We start from the raw sequence: 16,387 nt of genomic DNA on the forward strand, positions 1-16,387 counted from the left end.
GAAATATCCAGGGTGGCAGGAAGTTCAGATACCTTTCAGTCTCACGGAAAGCTCAAAGATGGGCCAAATGTGGCCCAAGTCAGTGCAGCTGTTTGAGTCTGACGAGACTGAGCCCCTGGGGCTTCATGGTAGAGATTCTATTTCTCTTCCTCGCTCGCTCACCACTCTGCTGAAACAAACAGGGGTTAATGCAGCCCCAGGAGCAGTCATGCCTGGGACAGGCGCCCCCAGGGGAAGCCTGCCCCCTTCTCCCCCAGGCACATCCTGTGGCATAAACATGAGCCATGCTACAGCAAGGGGTGCATTTTGCACTGCTCACAACTGCACTGCCTTGGAAGGTCTCGGCATTAGATGGGAAGAAATCCTTCCCCGTTTACAGATGGGGAAGAGGTTCAGAGAGGTCAAGTGTCTTGCCAAGGGGCACAGAGCAGCTGTCCAATTCCCAGCCCTGTGCTTCAGCAATTACAGATGGACGGTGTACCCCTGCGAGCCAGTTTTGTGTACATAGACACACACACACACACACACACACACACACACACACACACACTCTTCCTTTCTAGCACTAGTATATACGTATAGTATATACATGGGGCAGTTCTCTGACGCAGTGACACTTACCAATGCCCCTCTACAAAGTGAGCGTAATCCACAGAGTGACTAACTAACCCTCCAAGCTGACCCGCTGTGGAGGTGGAGGTAACTCTCCTCAGCCCCGGGAAAGAGCAGATGGGTCACTCTCGCTCCACACGAAGATCTGCTCGAACAGGACGGCTAACTCAGCACTTCCTACCCTGGTCCACAGAGCACTGGCTGCCCTGTGCAGAGAAATGGTTTGCTGGATGGTCCTAGCTCTCCTCTTCCCCCACTGCTTCCGAGGAGTCTTGGTTCTGCATGGCATGGTGCCCAGATGCCTGTAAACAAAGTAACAAGGATGCAGCCCAGGGGCACTCAGCAGTAGCTGCTGCAGGAGAAGAAACATGATCTATTCAGAAGGAACAGAAGCACGCCGGGACAGGGGCTACCATCCAGAGATGTGCTCTGCAAGGAAGATGACCAGATGTCTGGACAACAGGTACAGACAGAGGAAGGATCAGGGAAAGAGGAACAGAAGAGATACAGCGCGAGTGAATTGATTAGCCGTTCCAGGACCCAATCGGGAGCAATCAGTACTTTCCTAGTACAATTCTGCCCTGGGAGCAGCTGCTGTAGTTGCCAGGGGGATGGGAAAGGAAAGTAGCCATGAGACACCACCAAGGAGTGAACACCTGGACAAGTCTCTCTAAAACAAGATAAGGCCTGGGCTTGTAGGGCCTTTATGTTGGAGCTGGGAAGGAGGGTGGCCTGCTTAGAAGGTGGGGCCGGGAAGGAGTCCCCTCCCAGCAGTCCAGCACCTTACGGCTGGAGCCTACTGCAGTAGTTAAGAGTCTGGCTAGACCAGGTCACATCGCATCTTCCCTCTGGCACCGGAGGGTCACTGCCAGTTGAGGCAGGTACCCAGCAATCCAGAAGCACGTACAGATCAAAGGCAGCAGGGCAAGCACCCAGCAGGGCATTGTTCAGAGATGGAGGTTTATTTTCTTCCAGCAACACAAAGAAGCAGTTATCACAATCACACTCTTCGCTTATGTGAGGCTCAGAGCTGGGGGAGGGGCAGGGGGGACGACGACCAGCAATAGCCTCACTCCCTGAAATATTACAGTGCCCCCAACCCACAGACAGGACAAGGGAGCCCAGGAGTTTGGGCCTCTATCCCACAATGCATTGCACCTGTAGAGGAGTTGACATGGGCCAAACGGTTTTGGTTATATTGGGTCTATTTGGCTGCACAGAAATAAGCAGCTTTGAGGTGTCTGGGTCCCAGCACACGAGAGCCAAGATGGCTTACTTTGCCCCCCCCCCCCCCGGAGGGCACTGGCCTGTATTATAAGGGGGCCTTCAGAGACGCAGGCAGACTGATATCCCTGATAGAGCCACTGTTGCCCACCCTTCGTAAACCCCACCAGCTGTGACGGAGATGAGTCATGAGCAGGGAACAGGCAGACTACACACTACGGCTTTGCTGGCTGCAGGCGAGAGTTGGAGGGTTTGTGATCTTCACTGGGACTGGGTGACAGCTTCGTGGATGGCACTGGCCACGTAGTCCAGGTTCTTGGTGGTCAGGCCACACATGTTGATGCGCCCACTGGCCATCAAGTAGATGTGCTTCTCCTTGATCATGTGCTCCACTTGCTTAGCTGGGGGAGAAACATCGAGAGAGAAGCCAGGTCAGCCACGTGGGAGACCCCAGAGCTCAGTGCTGCCGTATCGACTGCCTCTTATCGTCGGCTTTCAGAACTGAGAGAAGGGTTTCAGACCCCAGCCGCGCCCAGCGCAGCTACTCCAGACCCCAGCCGCGCCCAGCGCAAGAAGATGCAGTAGAGAGGACAGCAGGAGCGCTGGCTGTGGGGCTGAGCTCTGGCTGCTCCAGTCCTGGCCTGACCCAGCAGGAGGCACGGCTGAGAGCAGGCCAGGGGTCCTGACTGCAGAAGGCATGAAGTGCTCTCCTCTCGACATTCCTAATACCCATCAGCGGCCCAAGACTGTGCTACAGGAAGATGCTGGAGAAGTTCTTCAGGGAATCCAGCTTGGATTCTTGCAGCTCATCTCCACTCAGCCCCATGTCCCCGAGCTCACCTCCTGCTGCAACAGCAGCCGGCCCGTTGGTACTTACGGTTCAGCCCTGTGAAACTGAACATGCCGATCTGCTCAGTGATGTGATTCCAGGTGCCTGGGGTCCCAAGAGCCTCAAGCCGGGTCCTGAGCTCTGACCGCATTAGCAAGACACGATCTGCCATCGTCTTCACATTGTCCTTCCTGTGGAGGGGACAGGGTGAGTCAGCAGTGGAATTTAGCCACATCCATCCATCCATCCCCAATATGACAGTTCCTCCCTTCAGCCCTCTGTTTCGGCACCGGCAGCTCTTACCACTCAGCGAAGAGCTGCGGGGAAGTGAGGGTGGTAGCCACGATACGTGCTCCTTGTGCGGGAGGGTTGGACCAGATGGCACGGACAATCTTCTCCATCTGGGAAAGGACACGCTGGACGTTGTCAGCATCCTTCCCCACCACGGTCAGGTTCCCCACTCGCTCATCTGGAGACAGACATGGAGGCATCAGCCACTAGACCCAACCCCTCTGCAGGCTTCACCCACCACACCCAGGGGAGGGTGGCCCCATCTGCGGGGGTTAGATGCTGCTTGATGGACACTCACTGTAGAGCCCAAAGTTCTTGGAGAAGGACTGAGCGCAGAAGAGTTCGAATCCCTCAGAGACAAAGTACCGCACAGCCCAGGCATCCTTGTCCAAGCTGCCAGAGGCAAAGCCTTGATAGGCTGAGTCAAAGAACGGGAACAGGAACCGACGCTGCAGAAAGGAAGATAGTTAGAAGGGACACCCCACTCCTACCCTAGGGACCCCTTGTCCCATTCCTGCCCCCTCCCCTCATCCAAGCAGGGTGATCTGAGCTGCTGGAAAGCAGGTGGTTCTGGTCCTTTAAGAATTAGAGTGGAATCTGGTCCAGGGTGGGAACCCTTCAATCTTCACTGGAGCACTGCCATTAGGGTTGGATGAAGCGGGAGAGCTAATGACAAGATGGGACTGTCTCAAGTCCCAGCCCAGCAGACAGGAGAGGAAAGATAGCAGGAGCTGCCTCCAGCACCACCTGGGATAAGGACAGATGTATGGCCTTTATCTGCCTAGTGTGTTCTTTGGTGGACAGAGGAAGGGACGAACTTATTTCAAATCCTGTTCCTGGGCACCATGGGAGACCATGCATCTGGAAAGACTCCCCAGGTACCAGCCACAGACTGAGACTAAAGGCAAGTTAGCAACACAAGCAGAACTGGGGCAATTTTCTCCAGCTGAGTATTCAGACGTCCTCTGGTGACCAAGAGCAGACTTCTACTGCTCCCAGCCCCTCTTCATTTGTACCTAAGCCTCCAACATCTCGCCAGCCCCCCCGCATGGGGACAGCCCCCTTCTCCCACTCCTCACCCAGCTTTATCCTCCCCCACCCCAAAGAGACTCAAGAGTCTTGTTTGGCTCAAGAGCTGCCTGCCCCATGCCACACTACAGCTCCCCCCCCTCCCCCCCCCGTCTCCTCAGGGCTGTAGTAGCAGGAGACGGATACCTTCATGACAGCAGCAATCTGTTTCCACTGCTCCGGGACGGGGTCTGTGCCAGTTGGGTTGTGCGCACAGGCATGGAGAATGAAAATGGAGAACTCCGGCGCACTCTGAGGAAAGAGCAGTTCTCAGTCTCTGACGCTCACACGCCCCAATGCCAGCAGCAGAGGGCCCAGAGCCAGTCAGCCACTAGCTGCCTTGGCCACCCTGCTGGTCTCTATCACAGAGATCCGGCTCCAGTTCCACCCGTCACCCCAGGCAAGAAACTAGCAGGCTCCAGCACAGAAGGGTCTGGCTGATCCAAAGGTACCAGTTGCCCCTAGTTTCAGGTGCAGCTCAGGAGATCTCCGCTCCAAGGCACTCTTACCCACCTCCATGTCTTCCAGGAGCCCCTGCAGGTCCAGCCCCCTGTTAGCAGCGTCCCAGTAGCGATAGGACCGGAAGTCCTTAAAGCCAGCATTCATAAACACAGAGTTATGGTTCTCTGAGGAGAGAGGTTGTGTCTTAGAGGAGACATTTCCGTTTGTGCCGGCGAGCTGCCAGAGCCAGCCAGTCCTCCAGGCCTGAAATAGGCTTCCTCCCACCACACCACACCAGACCCAGGGGGAAGAGTGAACAATTCCCTTGTTCACGTAGAGACACCCCTCCCCACGTCCATCATCCACCCGGCTGCACTGCTCCCCCCTTGCCCGCTTGTCTTGCGGGCTCCAGTGAGGAGTAGCATGTACAGGCTGCAGCACTCACCCCAGGAAGGAGTAGAGATGTAGACAGGAGTTGCTGTGTTGTTGCTTCCATTGTACCAGCGCCTCAGAAACTCCGCTCCAATGCGCAAAGCGCCAGTCCCACCCAAGCACTGAACACCTCCTACCTGAAAGACAGAGAGGGGTCACCAAGAGCCTGTCAACGGGGGCCACCAGTACAGAGATAACATGGAAACATCAGAAAGGGCCTCACTGGCCTCCAGGTACTAAGGGGACCAACCCCCCATGCAGACCAGGAATTCAGCATTCCTTGTCCAGTCTGAGGCAGAACCCCTCCATTGCCACAGCGCAGGACAGCACCTTCTAGCTTCCTCCCAGACTTCCTGACATCACAGCAGGGGCGCTTCTGCAATATCGGAGCAGCCTCTGCTCCTCTGTGACTGCTAACTATCTAGCTCCTGATATGGCCCCATACCATGGCATCAGAGCATCTGTTTCCAGGCCAACCAGGTCTTTCATGCCACAGCCACGTAGTTCAGCACTGACCATGAGATGCGTTAACACACCTAAATAACCCACACGGCATCATCTACTCTCAGCTGCAATCCCGCTGTCACCCCTCCTTAGCAGGCCTGGTCTCACATTTCTTTCTCTCACCCCCCCCCACTTCGGCCTTGGCAGGTTCCAGCTGTTTCTGTCACACCTGTTGACCCTTCCATCAGAGTCCAAGGGTGGGTCCCTGGCCAGTTCTGGAATTGTTCAACATCAGATGGCAGGACCTAGATCTACCACCCTCCCTATGAGGGACATTTCCTGTCTGTTTCTGGCATTCAGCCTCAAGATAGGAGCCCAAATCCTGCATCTTCAGAGAGCTCTGAGCTTTGCCATCGACGGCTCTATGCAGCCTGAATGCAAACGGAGCTCCATGCCAGACCCTCCAATTCTGGCAAGCTCTCTCCCCCCCCCAAGATTCCTCCAGACACCCATTCACCAGCAAGGAGTCGCTCGCCCTCCCCAACAGCTTACACGATTCTCCTTGATAGCGGGACTGTTCTCCCCAAGGGCAATCCTTGAAGCGTTGGCTCGGAACTCAGGCAGGCCGAGGATCGGCAGGTACTCATGGTTCAAGCTGACATCACTGGCGATCTTCTGCTCAACTTTCTTCACAACTGGCAGGACCCAGGGCTGTCCCTCATCAGTGCGATATGCTGCAAAAGAGACAAGGGAAGTCTTATCCTCCACAATCCACACCCCGAGGGGATGCTCCGCCAGAAAAACGTACCCAGTCTTATTAGACTGGGTTTCTTTCCCATTCTGACTACAGCTGTCTGGATCCAGAGGCTGAAGCCCCAGGGAGAGCAGGATGGGAGAAAAACCGTATGTTTTCTTATGACCTGGGATATGTCCTCTACAGACTGTCTCTGGAATCCCTGGGCTACAGCACCTGCCTTCCCCCCACACACAGTTTCCCATCAAAACATTTTGTGAGTAAAGAAGCTACATTAGGAAGCGATCAGAGGAATCCCGTTAACCTTCCAGACACCAAGGAACTGGACATGCTGCACGACCTTAGCAATGCTGTTTCTGCTCAGTGATCCCACTCACACATGTATCTGACCTGTAGTGATCAGAAAGTCTGTTCTGGTTTGGGGCAGTACTGCCTTCGTACCATCCCGTGCACTCACTAGCATACACACACTCTGGATTTGGCTTGTAAATTCTGTGGGGTAGGGATGTATCTTCCCATCCACTCCCTATAGCACTGAGTGCACTTAATGGAATCTGGTAAATATGTTTCACAGGGGAAGAGGGAGCAATTGTAACCAACATAAATGTTTCTACAGTGCCTTTCAGGACAAAATGCTTTCTGAGCCAGTCCACACATGCAGGGAAACGCACCCACCTCTGCACGTAAGTCAGAAGCAAGATAGGAAAGTGACATATAGTATGCTGCACACTAGCTGAGGTGGAGAGGGGACGCTGGGGAAAACCCTAGCTCTTGTGAGAGGGCCATGGGTTATTTAGCATCTATCTAACCCTAAAGGTCTACACACAGAGTGCATGGAACTCCAGCCCTGCCCTTCTCTTTTCCAAGGCAGATAAGTGACTGTGCCAGCATTTGAACCCGTGGTTCCAGGAAATCTTGGGATCTCAAGCCTGAATCTTAGAATCAATTCCCCTCCACTTAGCACTGCAAGGAACAAGCATCTGGGATCCACTGTGTAATTATGGAGTCTGGGCCATTTCCATACCATTTTACTGTTCACAGACACTTGGAGGCTCCCATATTGTCATTCTGATTCTGTTCCATTTAGGGACAAAGATTGAATTCGGACAGAGATTAGGACACAGACTTCTGCCTCTTTGTCACTGGTTTCAAGCCAATTAGGGTTGTTAGAGACTGAAAATAGTTGCCATCAAGGACTGTTCAGTCACTGTGATATGAAACGAGTTGCTGGTTCTCATCCAGGCAAGTCACCATTGGCACTAATCTGCTTTTTTGGATTAGTTTCAGAGTAGATCTCACTGAACAAATTGTGAAGAGTGAAGTCCATTCTGCCCTGGTGGTGGTGGTATTCACAGATTCCAAAGGTCAGGTACACTACCTGGGCCAGGGCCGAGCAGGGGAAGCCTACCCAGTGACTGTCTGTGCTATGCCATCCCAGCTCTGATTAGAAGAGTTCAGTCTCCAGGGCCCTGGAGCTGGCACCGTACATCAGCATTAAAGTCCCCTACCAGGGCAGGTCACACTCTAACCCTCTGACATCGCTGGGACCGTCTGTCCCAGCACCTCAGTGAGCGGAGCACTCGTAGACGCAGCCTGGACCCTTCCCCCTGTGCAGTCAGGATCACGCCGCCTCTCCCCCCGCTTTACCCCAGGAGTAACCCCGCCAAGGTCAGACTGCACAGGCCGTGCTGGAATGGAGCCAGGCCGTGCTGGAATGGAGCCAGGCCGCCGGGCTGCCCCTGCTCCAGCACCAGACCTCCTCCTCCTCTTCCTCCTCCGAGGGTGCGGGCGCCAGGTGCCAGGGCAGCCTCCCGCTCAGCTCCGCACCTGGGAAGGCGGCAGAAGACGAGGGCCGGGGGGCTGGAGGCCAGAGGCGAAGCAAGCCCCGAGCCGGGCCGGGGGGGGGCACAGGGGCGAGCCGGGCTAGAGGCGGGGGAAGGGAGACCCCCCCGCACAGCCGGTGAAGGTGACCCCGGGCGAGAACAAGCAGCAGCGGGGGGGCTCCTGCACCCCCTGGACCGACCGAGCCCCCCGCGGCCCGCAGCGCCCCACAACGACCGAGCCACTTCTCCGGCCCCGGCCCATCCCGCCTCCCCAGAGCGGACCCCGTCCAGCCCGGCCGGTCCCCGGCCCCCCGGCCCGGTCCCCCAGCCCCCCCGGCCCCGCCGCGCGCACGCACCGCCCACGCCCAGGTTGACTTTGCGCGGGTCCCCGTCCTCCCGGAAGTCGGCGGTGAGCTGGAAGACGGCGACGGGCGGGGCCCGCGGCACGGCGGCGAAGAGGGGAGCCGGCGGCCATGGCGGCGGCGGCGATGCCGGCGGGACAGAGGAGACTGACTCTCACCTTCACCGCCTCGCCGGCGGGCCGGCAGGGTGGGGCCGGGCGCAGCCAATCACAGAGCCCAAGGGCGCGGGCGGACGGCCAATCAGATATCCTCGGGGCGGGGAGGAGCCAGAACAGCCAATCAGCTGAGCCCGGGCCGGCGGTCCAACACGGGCAATGACAGGGGCGAGAGGTGGGCGGGGTCCGCACAGCCTATCGCAGCGCAGCGGGGCCGGGTGACGCCACAGAACCCAAGGGCCGCCGTGATTGGAGCAGAGGGCGGGGCCGGGGCCGGATTGGATTGGATTGATTGATTGATTGATTGGATCCGGCCCGGCCTGGGTCCCTAGTGCGGGGGGGTCGGCTCGGCTCGGCTCGGAGTGACCCGGCCGCTGGCGGCCATTGCCTGCCTGCGGAGCCCGCTGGTGGGGGGATGGGACCGGGACCGGGACCAGGACCGGCCCCGCCCGGACCGGCCCGCGCAGCTCACACGCCAAAGAGCCGCGACAGGCCGGAGGGGCCGGGCCGGGCCTGCTCCGCTCTGCTCGCCTCAGCGCGGGATGGCACCGCCGGGGCCGGGCAATGGCTCGTCGCCGCCGCAGTGAGCCCCGCTGGCCTCTGGGGGGCGCTGTTGACCACGGCAGCGGCCGTCGGGCAGGCGCGCGGAGCGCGGAGCGCGGGGTGACCGGCTGCTGCCGTGGGCGCGGGGCAGAGCCCAGCCCAGCACGCGGGGCCGGGCCGAGACACGCACACTCCCAGCCGCCTGCACCAGGGCTCTGCCCCGCTCGGCCCAGCCCTTTGTAATGGTTCTCAAAGCAGCCCGGCCGGGGGGCGAGGTCACTAGCCCCAGGGGCTCGTTACTGGCCATGCAGAGTGAGGCGGGGATCGCGGCTCGTGCCCTAGGGAGCCCTGCCCTTAGCGGGTGCCCCCGGCCATGGCCAAGGCCCAGGCCTGCCGGCGCTCAGTGACAGGACAGGACAGGAGAGGACGGCAGCTGGCCCCGGGGCTGCAGGTGCGGAGCCTGCTCTAGAGCAGAACAGAGCGCTCGGGGGTCGCCCGTCTCTCACCTGACACCAGCACCACAGTCACTTTAAATACCCACTCCGTGCGTGAAAAGACTCACAAGACGAAACCCAAACCAGGTCACCATCTTGGGAAATTTGGGAGGAAGCTCCGGGGCATGTTTAAAAACGGGTAATTTGAGTGGAACATCTCTTTCTGCCTCACCATGGGATCCCCGGTGCGTGCCCTGGTTGTGTTTACCTCCAAGGCGCTGTACCGCTGCTCGTTAATTGCTGCCTGGGTGGGCTGGAGGGCGAGAAACAAGGTAAAGTTTTCAGCTCCTCCTGTTTATAGATCCTCTCCTCTGGGCCTGCTCAGAGATGTTTTGCTTCAGGTCTTCATCCCTTTGCCTTTGGTTGCAGTGACATTCTCACTCTAGCCGCACTGGAGTGAGGTTACCTGGATTCCGTCAGAATTATCAAGCAGCAGGGCCAATCCCTGCTAGACGCACCATGCAAACTAAACCAGGAGCAGAACATGAGAATGGCCATATTGGGTCAGACCAACCGTCCGTCTAGCCCAGAGTCCTGTCTTCTCACAGTGGGCAATGCCAGGTGCTTCAGAGGAGATGAACAGAACAGGCAATCATCATGTGATCCATCCTGTCACCCATTCCCAGCTTCTGGCAAAAGGAGGCTAGGGACACTTCAGCGCACGGTTTTGCATCCCTGCCCATCCCAGCTAATAGTCATTGATGGACCTAGCCTCCAGGAACCTACCTAGTTCTGTTTTGAACCCTGCGATAGTCTTGGCCTTCACAACATCCTCTGGCAACGAGTTCCACAGGTTGACTGTGTGTTATGTGAAGAAATATTTCCTTTTGTACATTTTAAACCTGCTGCCTATTAATTTCATTTGGTGACCCCTCATTCTTGTATTATGAGAAGGAATAAATAACAGTTCCATATTTACTTTCTCCACACTCATCATGATTTTATATACCTCTTCTATCATATCCCCTCTTAGTCATTTCTTTTCCAAGCTGAAAAATCCCAGTTTTATTAATCTCTCCTCATATGGCAGCTGATCCATACCTCTAATAATTTTTATTGCCCTTTTCTGTACCTTTTCCAGTTCCAATATATCCTTTTTGAGATGAGGTGATCGGATCTGCATGCAGTTTTCAAGATGTTGGCGTACCATGGCTTTATAAAGAGACAATACGATATTTTTTGTCTTATTATCTGTCCCTTTCCTAATGATTCCCAACATTGTGTTAGCTTTTTTGACTGCGGCTGCACATTAAGTGGATGTTTTCAGAGCACTATCCACAATGACTCCAAAATCTCTTGAGTGGTAACAGCTAATTTAGACCCCGTCATTTTATAGGAATAGTTGGAAGTACATTTTCCAATGTGCATTACTTTGCATTTATCAACAGGACAGAAGAAAATACTAGGTCCCCATCCATCTAGTCATGGGTTGGGGGCTCTGAAGGAGTTTGTGTTCCAGGGAAGAACTTTCTCAGTGGTTTGGTGGAGGTCAAAGCAGGAAGAACGTGGACCAGGCCACATTCATCAGGAGAGAATCTTGGTTCAAATACTATAAAGTCCTTGAGCCTCTGGGGCCCAACCACATGGAGTCAAAAGTGTGAATAAACCCAAGTTGGGGAAGGGATTGAAGATCCCAAACTGCTCTTCAGGGCAGGAACGTTTGTGCAGTACCCAGCCCCGGGCGATCGCACTCCTGACTGGGGCCTCTAGGTACTACTGGAATATGAACAAGAATAATCTTCCTGTATGTGACTGAAAGTCAGGAGTCTGCACCGCCAGCTCCTGCGAATGGCAGTTAGGCTGGGACTTTGACTGGTTACTAAGGCCTGGCCTACACCAAACATTTCGGTAACCTTAGCTGCGTCACTCAAGGGTGTGAAAAATTCACCCTGAGAGAGGTAATTAAGCGGACATATGCCCCACCACAGACACCACTAGGTCGACGGACAAATTCTAGAAGGGGTGGATTTACTACAGTGACAGAGAAACCCCTTCCAGCACTGTAGCAAGTGTCTACACTACAGCAGTGTAGGTGCAATGCTGCAGCTGTGTCACTAGCGCTTTTAGTGTAGACATACCGCAAGCTGGAGTGAGTTTAGGAAAGAAGCCAACGTTCTGGGAATGGGGCAGGGTGGCAGCAGGTATTGGCGACTGTCAGTGGTGTATGGGCAGATGCTCCTTTCTGTGTCACAGCAAGGAGGGATGTGGGGAGAACATACGCAGCCCCTAGCCTACAGCCTTTCATTCAGGTGAGGGCTTTCCCTTCCAAGAGCCTCCATCACTTGATCCTGAAACTGGCCATCCTGAGATAACACAGGGTCAGGCCCCCCGCGACCACGTAGCTGAAGTTGGACTCAGTCCTGCAGTAGGACAGAATATCCTGGCTGCACTAGGAAAGGGCTGGTCTCGAGTTCACAGGAGGGGGTGTTAAATGGGATCACAGACATGGGAGAGGGCTGTTGTTTCCCAGTAAAACCCTCTTTATTTTACATAAATATTTTTCTCGTGTGACTGTTTTGTGCGTGTGTTTCAGTGGCTGGGGTGGGGCCTGTAACAGTCTAAGGCGAAACCAGCACAGACAATAGTGAAGGAATGGGACGTTCTTCTACTGTCAGCTCTTCGGGGCAAGGACTGCCCTTCCTATGTCTTGGTGCAGCATCTAGCTCGATCCTAGTGGGGGCCTCTAGGCCCAACTGTGGTACAAACAGCACCTATCAGTCATAATGAATAATCCGACGTGTTTTGAGCACAAGGGAGATGGTGCAGGAGATGGAGATGAGCCCCAGTATGGTCTAAACTGGACTCTGGAATGATTCCCACTGGATTATACTGGATGGGGATCAGTTAGGCAAGTGAGGGGCACAGCACTGTCCTGAGGGGAGATAACAGAATCAGAAACATCCGAGATGGTGAAACAATGGCTGCCCTGCGGGATCATTCCCTACCCTGCATTACTGAGGGTCTTCTTCAATCTGTGGGGGGGCAGCCAAGTCCTGTGGACCTCACAGCTCAGAAGAGGTTTCCTTTTGCTCAGCTTCATCCCATCCTCCATAGCTGTCCCTCCTTGCTCCTGTTACCGGAGAAGAAGCAGGGTGAAAGGCATTAAATGCTCCGTTAGCTGGGGCAGAACTAAATGAAAGCAACCTGCTACCTTTCTTACAAAGCTTTAGAAGATGGCAGTTTTATAGGAATCCAGCTGAGCAAGTATAACACTTGTGACATTCACAGACTCATAGAGCCGTGGGGCTGGAAAGGACCTTGAGAGTCATCTAGTCCGTCTCCACACAGACCTGTACAGAGTCAGGGCCTTGCCGTTAAATAGGAAAACAGGGAACAGTAGGGACCATGTGACTGACAGAGCCATCAGCATGACCCAGAAGATGCCTAATGCAACAGGTTACCACCCTGCACCATCACACAGCCCTGCAGGTTAATGCAGTGTGAAAGCACACACAATCCACGCCTGATCTCACCCCCCAGAATTACCCGAGTGGAAGGATTGCTGAAAAGAGAAACCATATTCGAAACCCTGAAGCAGAGCAATAATCTGCGAGACCCAGAAGAGCCATATCTGTACAAACGGTGCAGTGAATTTAAATTGGGCCAGCACTGACCATGAACAAGAGGCAGGATTACCCTACCACATGCCAGCTTGCTGAAATCCATGCCCTCTGACCTGGAGAAAACATGAACAGGAAGCAAAGGGGCAGGGAGGCAATAGCATTAGGCCTAAAAGTCCCCAAACCTTTGCATGATTTTCACCCTGTCCTTAACTCAGACAAAACTGCCACTGAAGCCTGAGAAAAGACTGAGTGAAAACTGAGTAAGGCCTTCGGGTTTGGACTCAATAGTAGTTCTTAGCACCCACACAGAGCCTGTCATCTGCCCAGTGCTGGCCAGGCATTAGTTAATCTGCTGCTCAGCACTTGAGTCCCCCTTAGTGGTGAGTGACGGTCAGAGAGTTGAATGAGAGGAATGAAAGTGAACATTGGTGTTACCCTAAAGACCTAAAGCATGTTTAGTCCCAATGTTGAAGACAATGTCCAGTTGCTGGTACTATAAAGTGGGATGTCTGCCTAAATCATCTGCTTACCCTAGTCCTGAACCAGAGCAATGGGGCAAGGAGCAGACTCCAGACCAGCAGCTTCTCAGGGCTCAGGCTGGAGGGAGCTATACAGCTGCAGTGCAGATATTCCAGCTGGGGCTGGAGCCGGAACGCAGGCTCTGAGACACTGCGTAGAAGCAGGGGGTCAGAGCCCAGGCTCTAGCCTGGGTCTGAACATTTACACTGTAATTGGTAGCCCTGCAGCCCGAGCCTCCAGAGCCCGAGTCAGCTGGCCTGGGCTCTGCGACGCAGTGCCGTGGGTTTTTATCGCAGTGTAGCTGTACCCTTAACGGCTTCTAACGCCACTGGTCACTTGCTCTTCAGATTAAACTGAGCAAGCTTCAGTGGGAGGGTGGAGCTATTTTGCCCAGGGGAAGGACACAGAGGTGTCGGCATCTTCTGGCTGTACCAGCTTCTTGGCCATTTTACCCAGGGATTGGAAACCCACTTTCCTGGCGCATGGCGCATGGCGCCTGGCGGTGCTGTGCTGCACACACCGTGTGTAAACGGCAGCGTGGGCTGGAACGTGTCAGTAGGTGGGGGAACATGATTTCACAGGGTTTGGCACCACTTTTCGCTCCATGTTCTGACCCGCTCTAACAGAGGCAGCTAATGTGCTGCACTGCTAGTGCCAGAGGCTGCTGGGATGCTTGCAGGGCCCAGCACCCGGACACACGGGCTAGCTGCTCCTCTCGGGGCTAGCAGTTTATCACGGGAGCTCACCCTGTGGGAGTTACTTACCAGTGATGCTGCATGGTCTTGGATCAACCCCGCCTCTCGCAGAGCACAGTCAGTCTGGTATGTTCTGCTGGGAACAGCTGTGGGAACGAGGCGGACAGGCACAAGCCAGCCGGCTCCCAGCCCCTGGCTGGCATGGCTGTGCGATAGTTTGTACAAAGATCCCGCTGGCCCTTCCCTTTCAGCTCATCAGGTGACACCACGGTTGCCACAGAAGTGCAGGTAAAGCCAAGGGAGAACGTGGACACTGGCCCCGAGGCACACCGCCCCTTCTTCTCCACCGCTGAGTGACAGCCAGCGAGGATCTGCCACTCAACATGAACGCTGCACACCTGAACTAGCCTGAAACAGCCCCTCCCCTCCGCCCCGGGAACCATGTTTACTAGAGCGCGAGCTGGGGGATGGGCACAGGCGCGCAGGGCCCTCGCTAGGGTTGGCCTTACACAAAGTCGCCAGCAGCTGCTGCCACCTGGGGATCTGTGGCTTGGGCGGCTCCTCCTCACCGGCATCTTGGCGCCCGAGCCTGACTGCTGCCGTGATTTCCACAGGCAAGATGGCTCTAGCAAGCTCAGCTCCTCCGCCAGCCAGACAGGCAATTAACCATTAGCCCAGCCCAGCCCACTCTCTGCACCCAGGGGTTTTGCATTTCCTCCTCCGCCTGCCCCTTGGTTTTCAGCTGGAGGATAAGGGCTGCCCTGGGTGTGCGGTAGCCACTCGCCTCTCCCTTTACACAGCTGCAGCTCACTGACTGGCCCTTCACCTGCTGCTCCAAAGAGCATTGCCCTGCCCCCATGCTATTAGAGGCAAGCCTGTATCCCCATGGCCCCTGTGTTGGGTGCTGTACACCAAATGGGGCAGGCCCTGCCCCAAAGAGCTTACACTCCAACTAGCCCAGCCGCACACAGTGAGGGGAAGGGCTATGGCGTCTGAGCAGAGTGCTGGCCTGCTCAGGGTGCAGCTGTTCCTGCGAGGCCGCTCTGGCAGGGGCATTTTCCCAGCATTCCTCTTCATACAGATGTTTTCTCGGAGCGGGATCCAGACAGGGGAGGGTAAAATGTTTTCATTCCAAGTGCTCAGGGTCAGGTCATGGTTTGTCTAAATGGCTTTTGTTGCTGTAATTATCAGATTAGCTGAGCTCTGGCAGCATGTGTAGGGCAGCAGCATTAACCCTTTAGTGCCCCCTCCCTGCCTTCCCCCAGAGAGCTGGGGCAGCTGCTTTGCAGAGGAAGGGGAATAGCAGAGAGGGAGGAACAGAGCAAATACCAAGCCCAGGGTTACTCTTGGCTCCCAAGTCCAGGCTTCCAAAGGAAATATGTGCACCCAACATCCCACTCAGCCCAAGAGCTGCCAGCCAGTGTGGAGAAGCTATGGCAGCAAGAGGCCAATGCAGTTCTGCCTTGTGCATGCAGAAGCATGACGTCATTGGGGCTAGGGGAACAGCCCCTCTCCACACAGCTCTGGTGCAACAGCGCCTGGCCTGCTGCCGTCAGTTCCAGGCACCTGAAAGAGGCAGGGGGCTCAGAGAACAGGAACGACCCCGGGGCTGACGGGGCAGGAGTGCTGAGCTGGGGAGGCGTGACAAGCACGTCGGGCAGGACTGATCCAGGGGTGCAAGGGCCATGACTCGAGGAAGCAGGATGGAAAGTTTGCAACGGGACGTTTAGTTTGAAAATCAGAAGACGCCCCCGACCTGGGACGTGAGGCTGCACCACCCCGGTGAGCAAGGACAAACCAGCAGGGAGCACACAGCGGTGGGAGCGAGGCCTCCGGTCCAGCTGGCAGGGGCAGCCTGCAGTAACTAGCAGCTTGGCTACAGCTGTTTCTCTCTCCCACATTTAAAGGAGCAGCTACCAGAGGAGCGAAGCCCAGAGCTGGGCGTGCAGTGCAGCTGGGGAAGGCCACCTTCCCTGGGGTGAAGGGGGGGAGGCGAAGCAGCATGGGGAGCTGCTGGGGCTTTGGTTTCCCTTTGACACTGTGCAAGGAGAACATGAATCCAGAGGTGGCTGGACACCAGCTGCTTTCTGCACCGAGGCTGGTAGGAGCCCCCTCACGCGGGCTGCAGCCCTGGCGAG

The 16,387-nt window shown here is 55.8% G+C and overlaps 1 protein-coding gene and 2 long non-coding RNA genes across 3 annotated transcripts; 1 reads left to right on the forward strand and 2 right to left on the reverse strand.

Moving 5' to 3' along the window:
- Positions 1-1,553: 1,553 nt before the first annotated feature.
- On the reverse strand, positions 1,554-8,422 carry GOT1 (glutamic-oxaloacetic transaminase 1; the record flags this gene model as incomplete). The annotated part of the gene is made up of 9 exons (XM_067537101.1): positions 1,554-2,237; positions 2,714-2,856; positions 2,969-3,134; positions 3,255-3,405; positions 4,172-4,276; positions 4,538-4,650; positions 4,911-5,034; positions 5,894-6,075; positions 8,275-8,422. Coding segments are annotated over 9 exons (1,272 nt in total), but the record flags the coding sequence as incomplete, so codon positions are not given.
- Positions 8,423-8,794: 372 nt separating this feature from the next.
- LOC137145973 (uncharacterized) lies at positions 8,795-9,878 on the forward strand. Its single transcript, XR_010917804.1, has 2 exons — positions 8,795-9,018; positions 9,798-9,878. It is a non-coding gene; the product is annotated as an uncharacterized lncRNA (long non-coding RNA).
- A 1,585-nt stretch (positions 9,879-11,463) lies between these two features.
- Positions 11,464-14,923, reverse strand: LOC137146002 (uncharacterized). The gene is made up of 2 exons (XR_010917813.1): positions 14,759-14,923; positions 11,464-12,542 (listed from the first exon to the last, which is right to left on the reverse strand). It is a non-coding gene; the product is annotated as an uncharacterized lncRNA (long non-coding RNA).
- Between the last annotated feature and the right edge of the window lie 1,464 nt (positions 14,924-16,387).

The sequence above is a fragment of the Emydura macquarii genome, unplaced genomic scaffold (assembly GCF_026122565.2).
Source record: "Emydura macquarii macquarii isolate MOO-44397 ecotype Brisbane River unplaced genomic scaffold, CSIRO-AGI_Emac_v2 contig_3692, whole genome shotgun sequence".
In the NCBI taxonomy this organism is placed as follows: domain Eukaryota; kingdom Metazoa; phylum Chordata; order Testudines; family Chelidae; genus Emydura; species Emydura macquarii.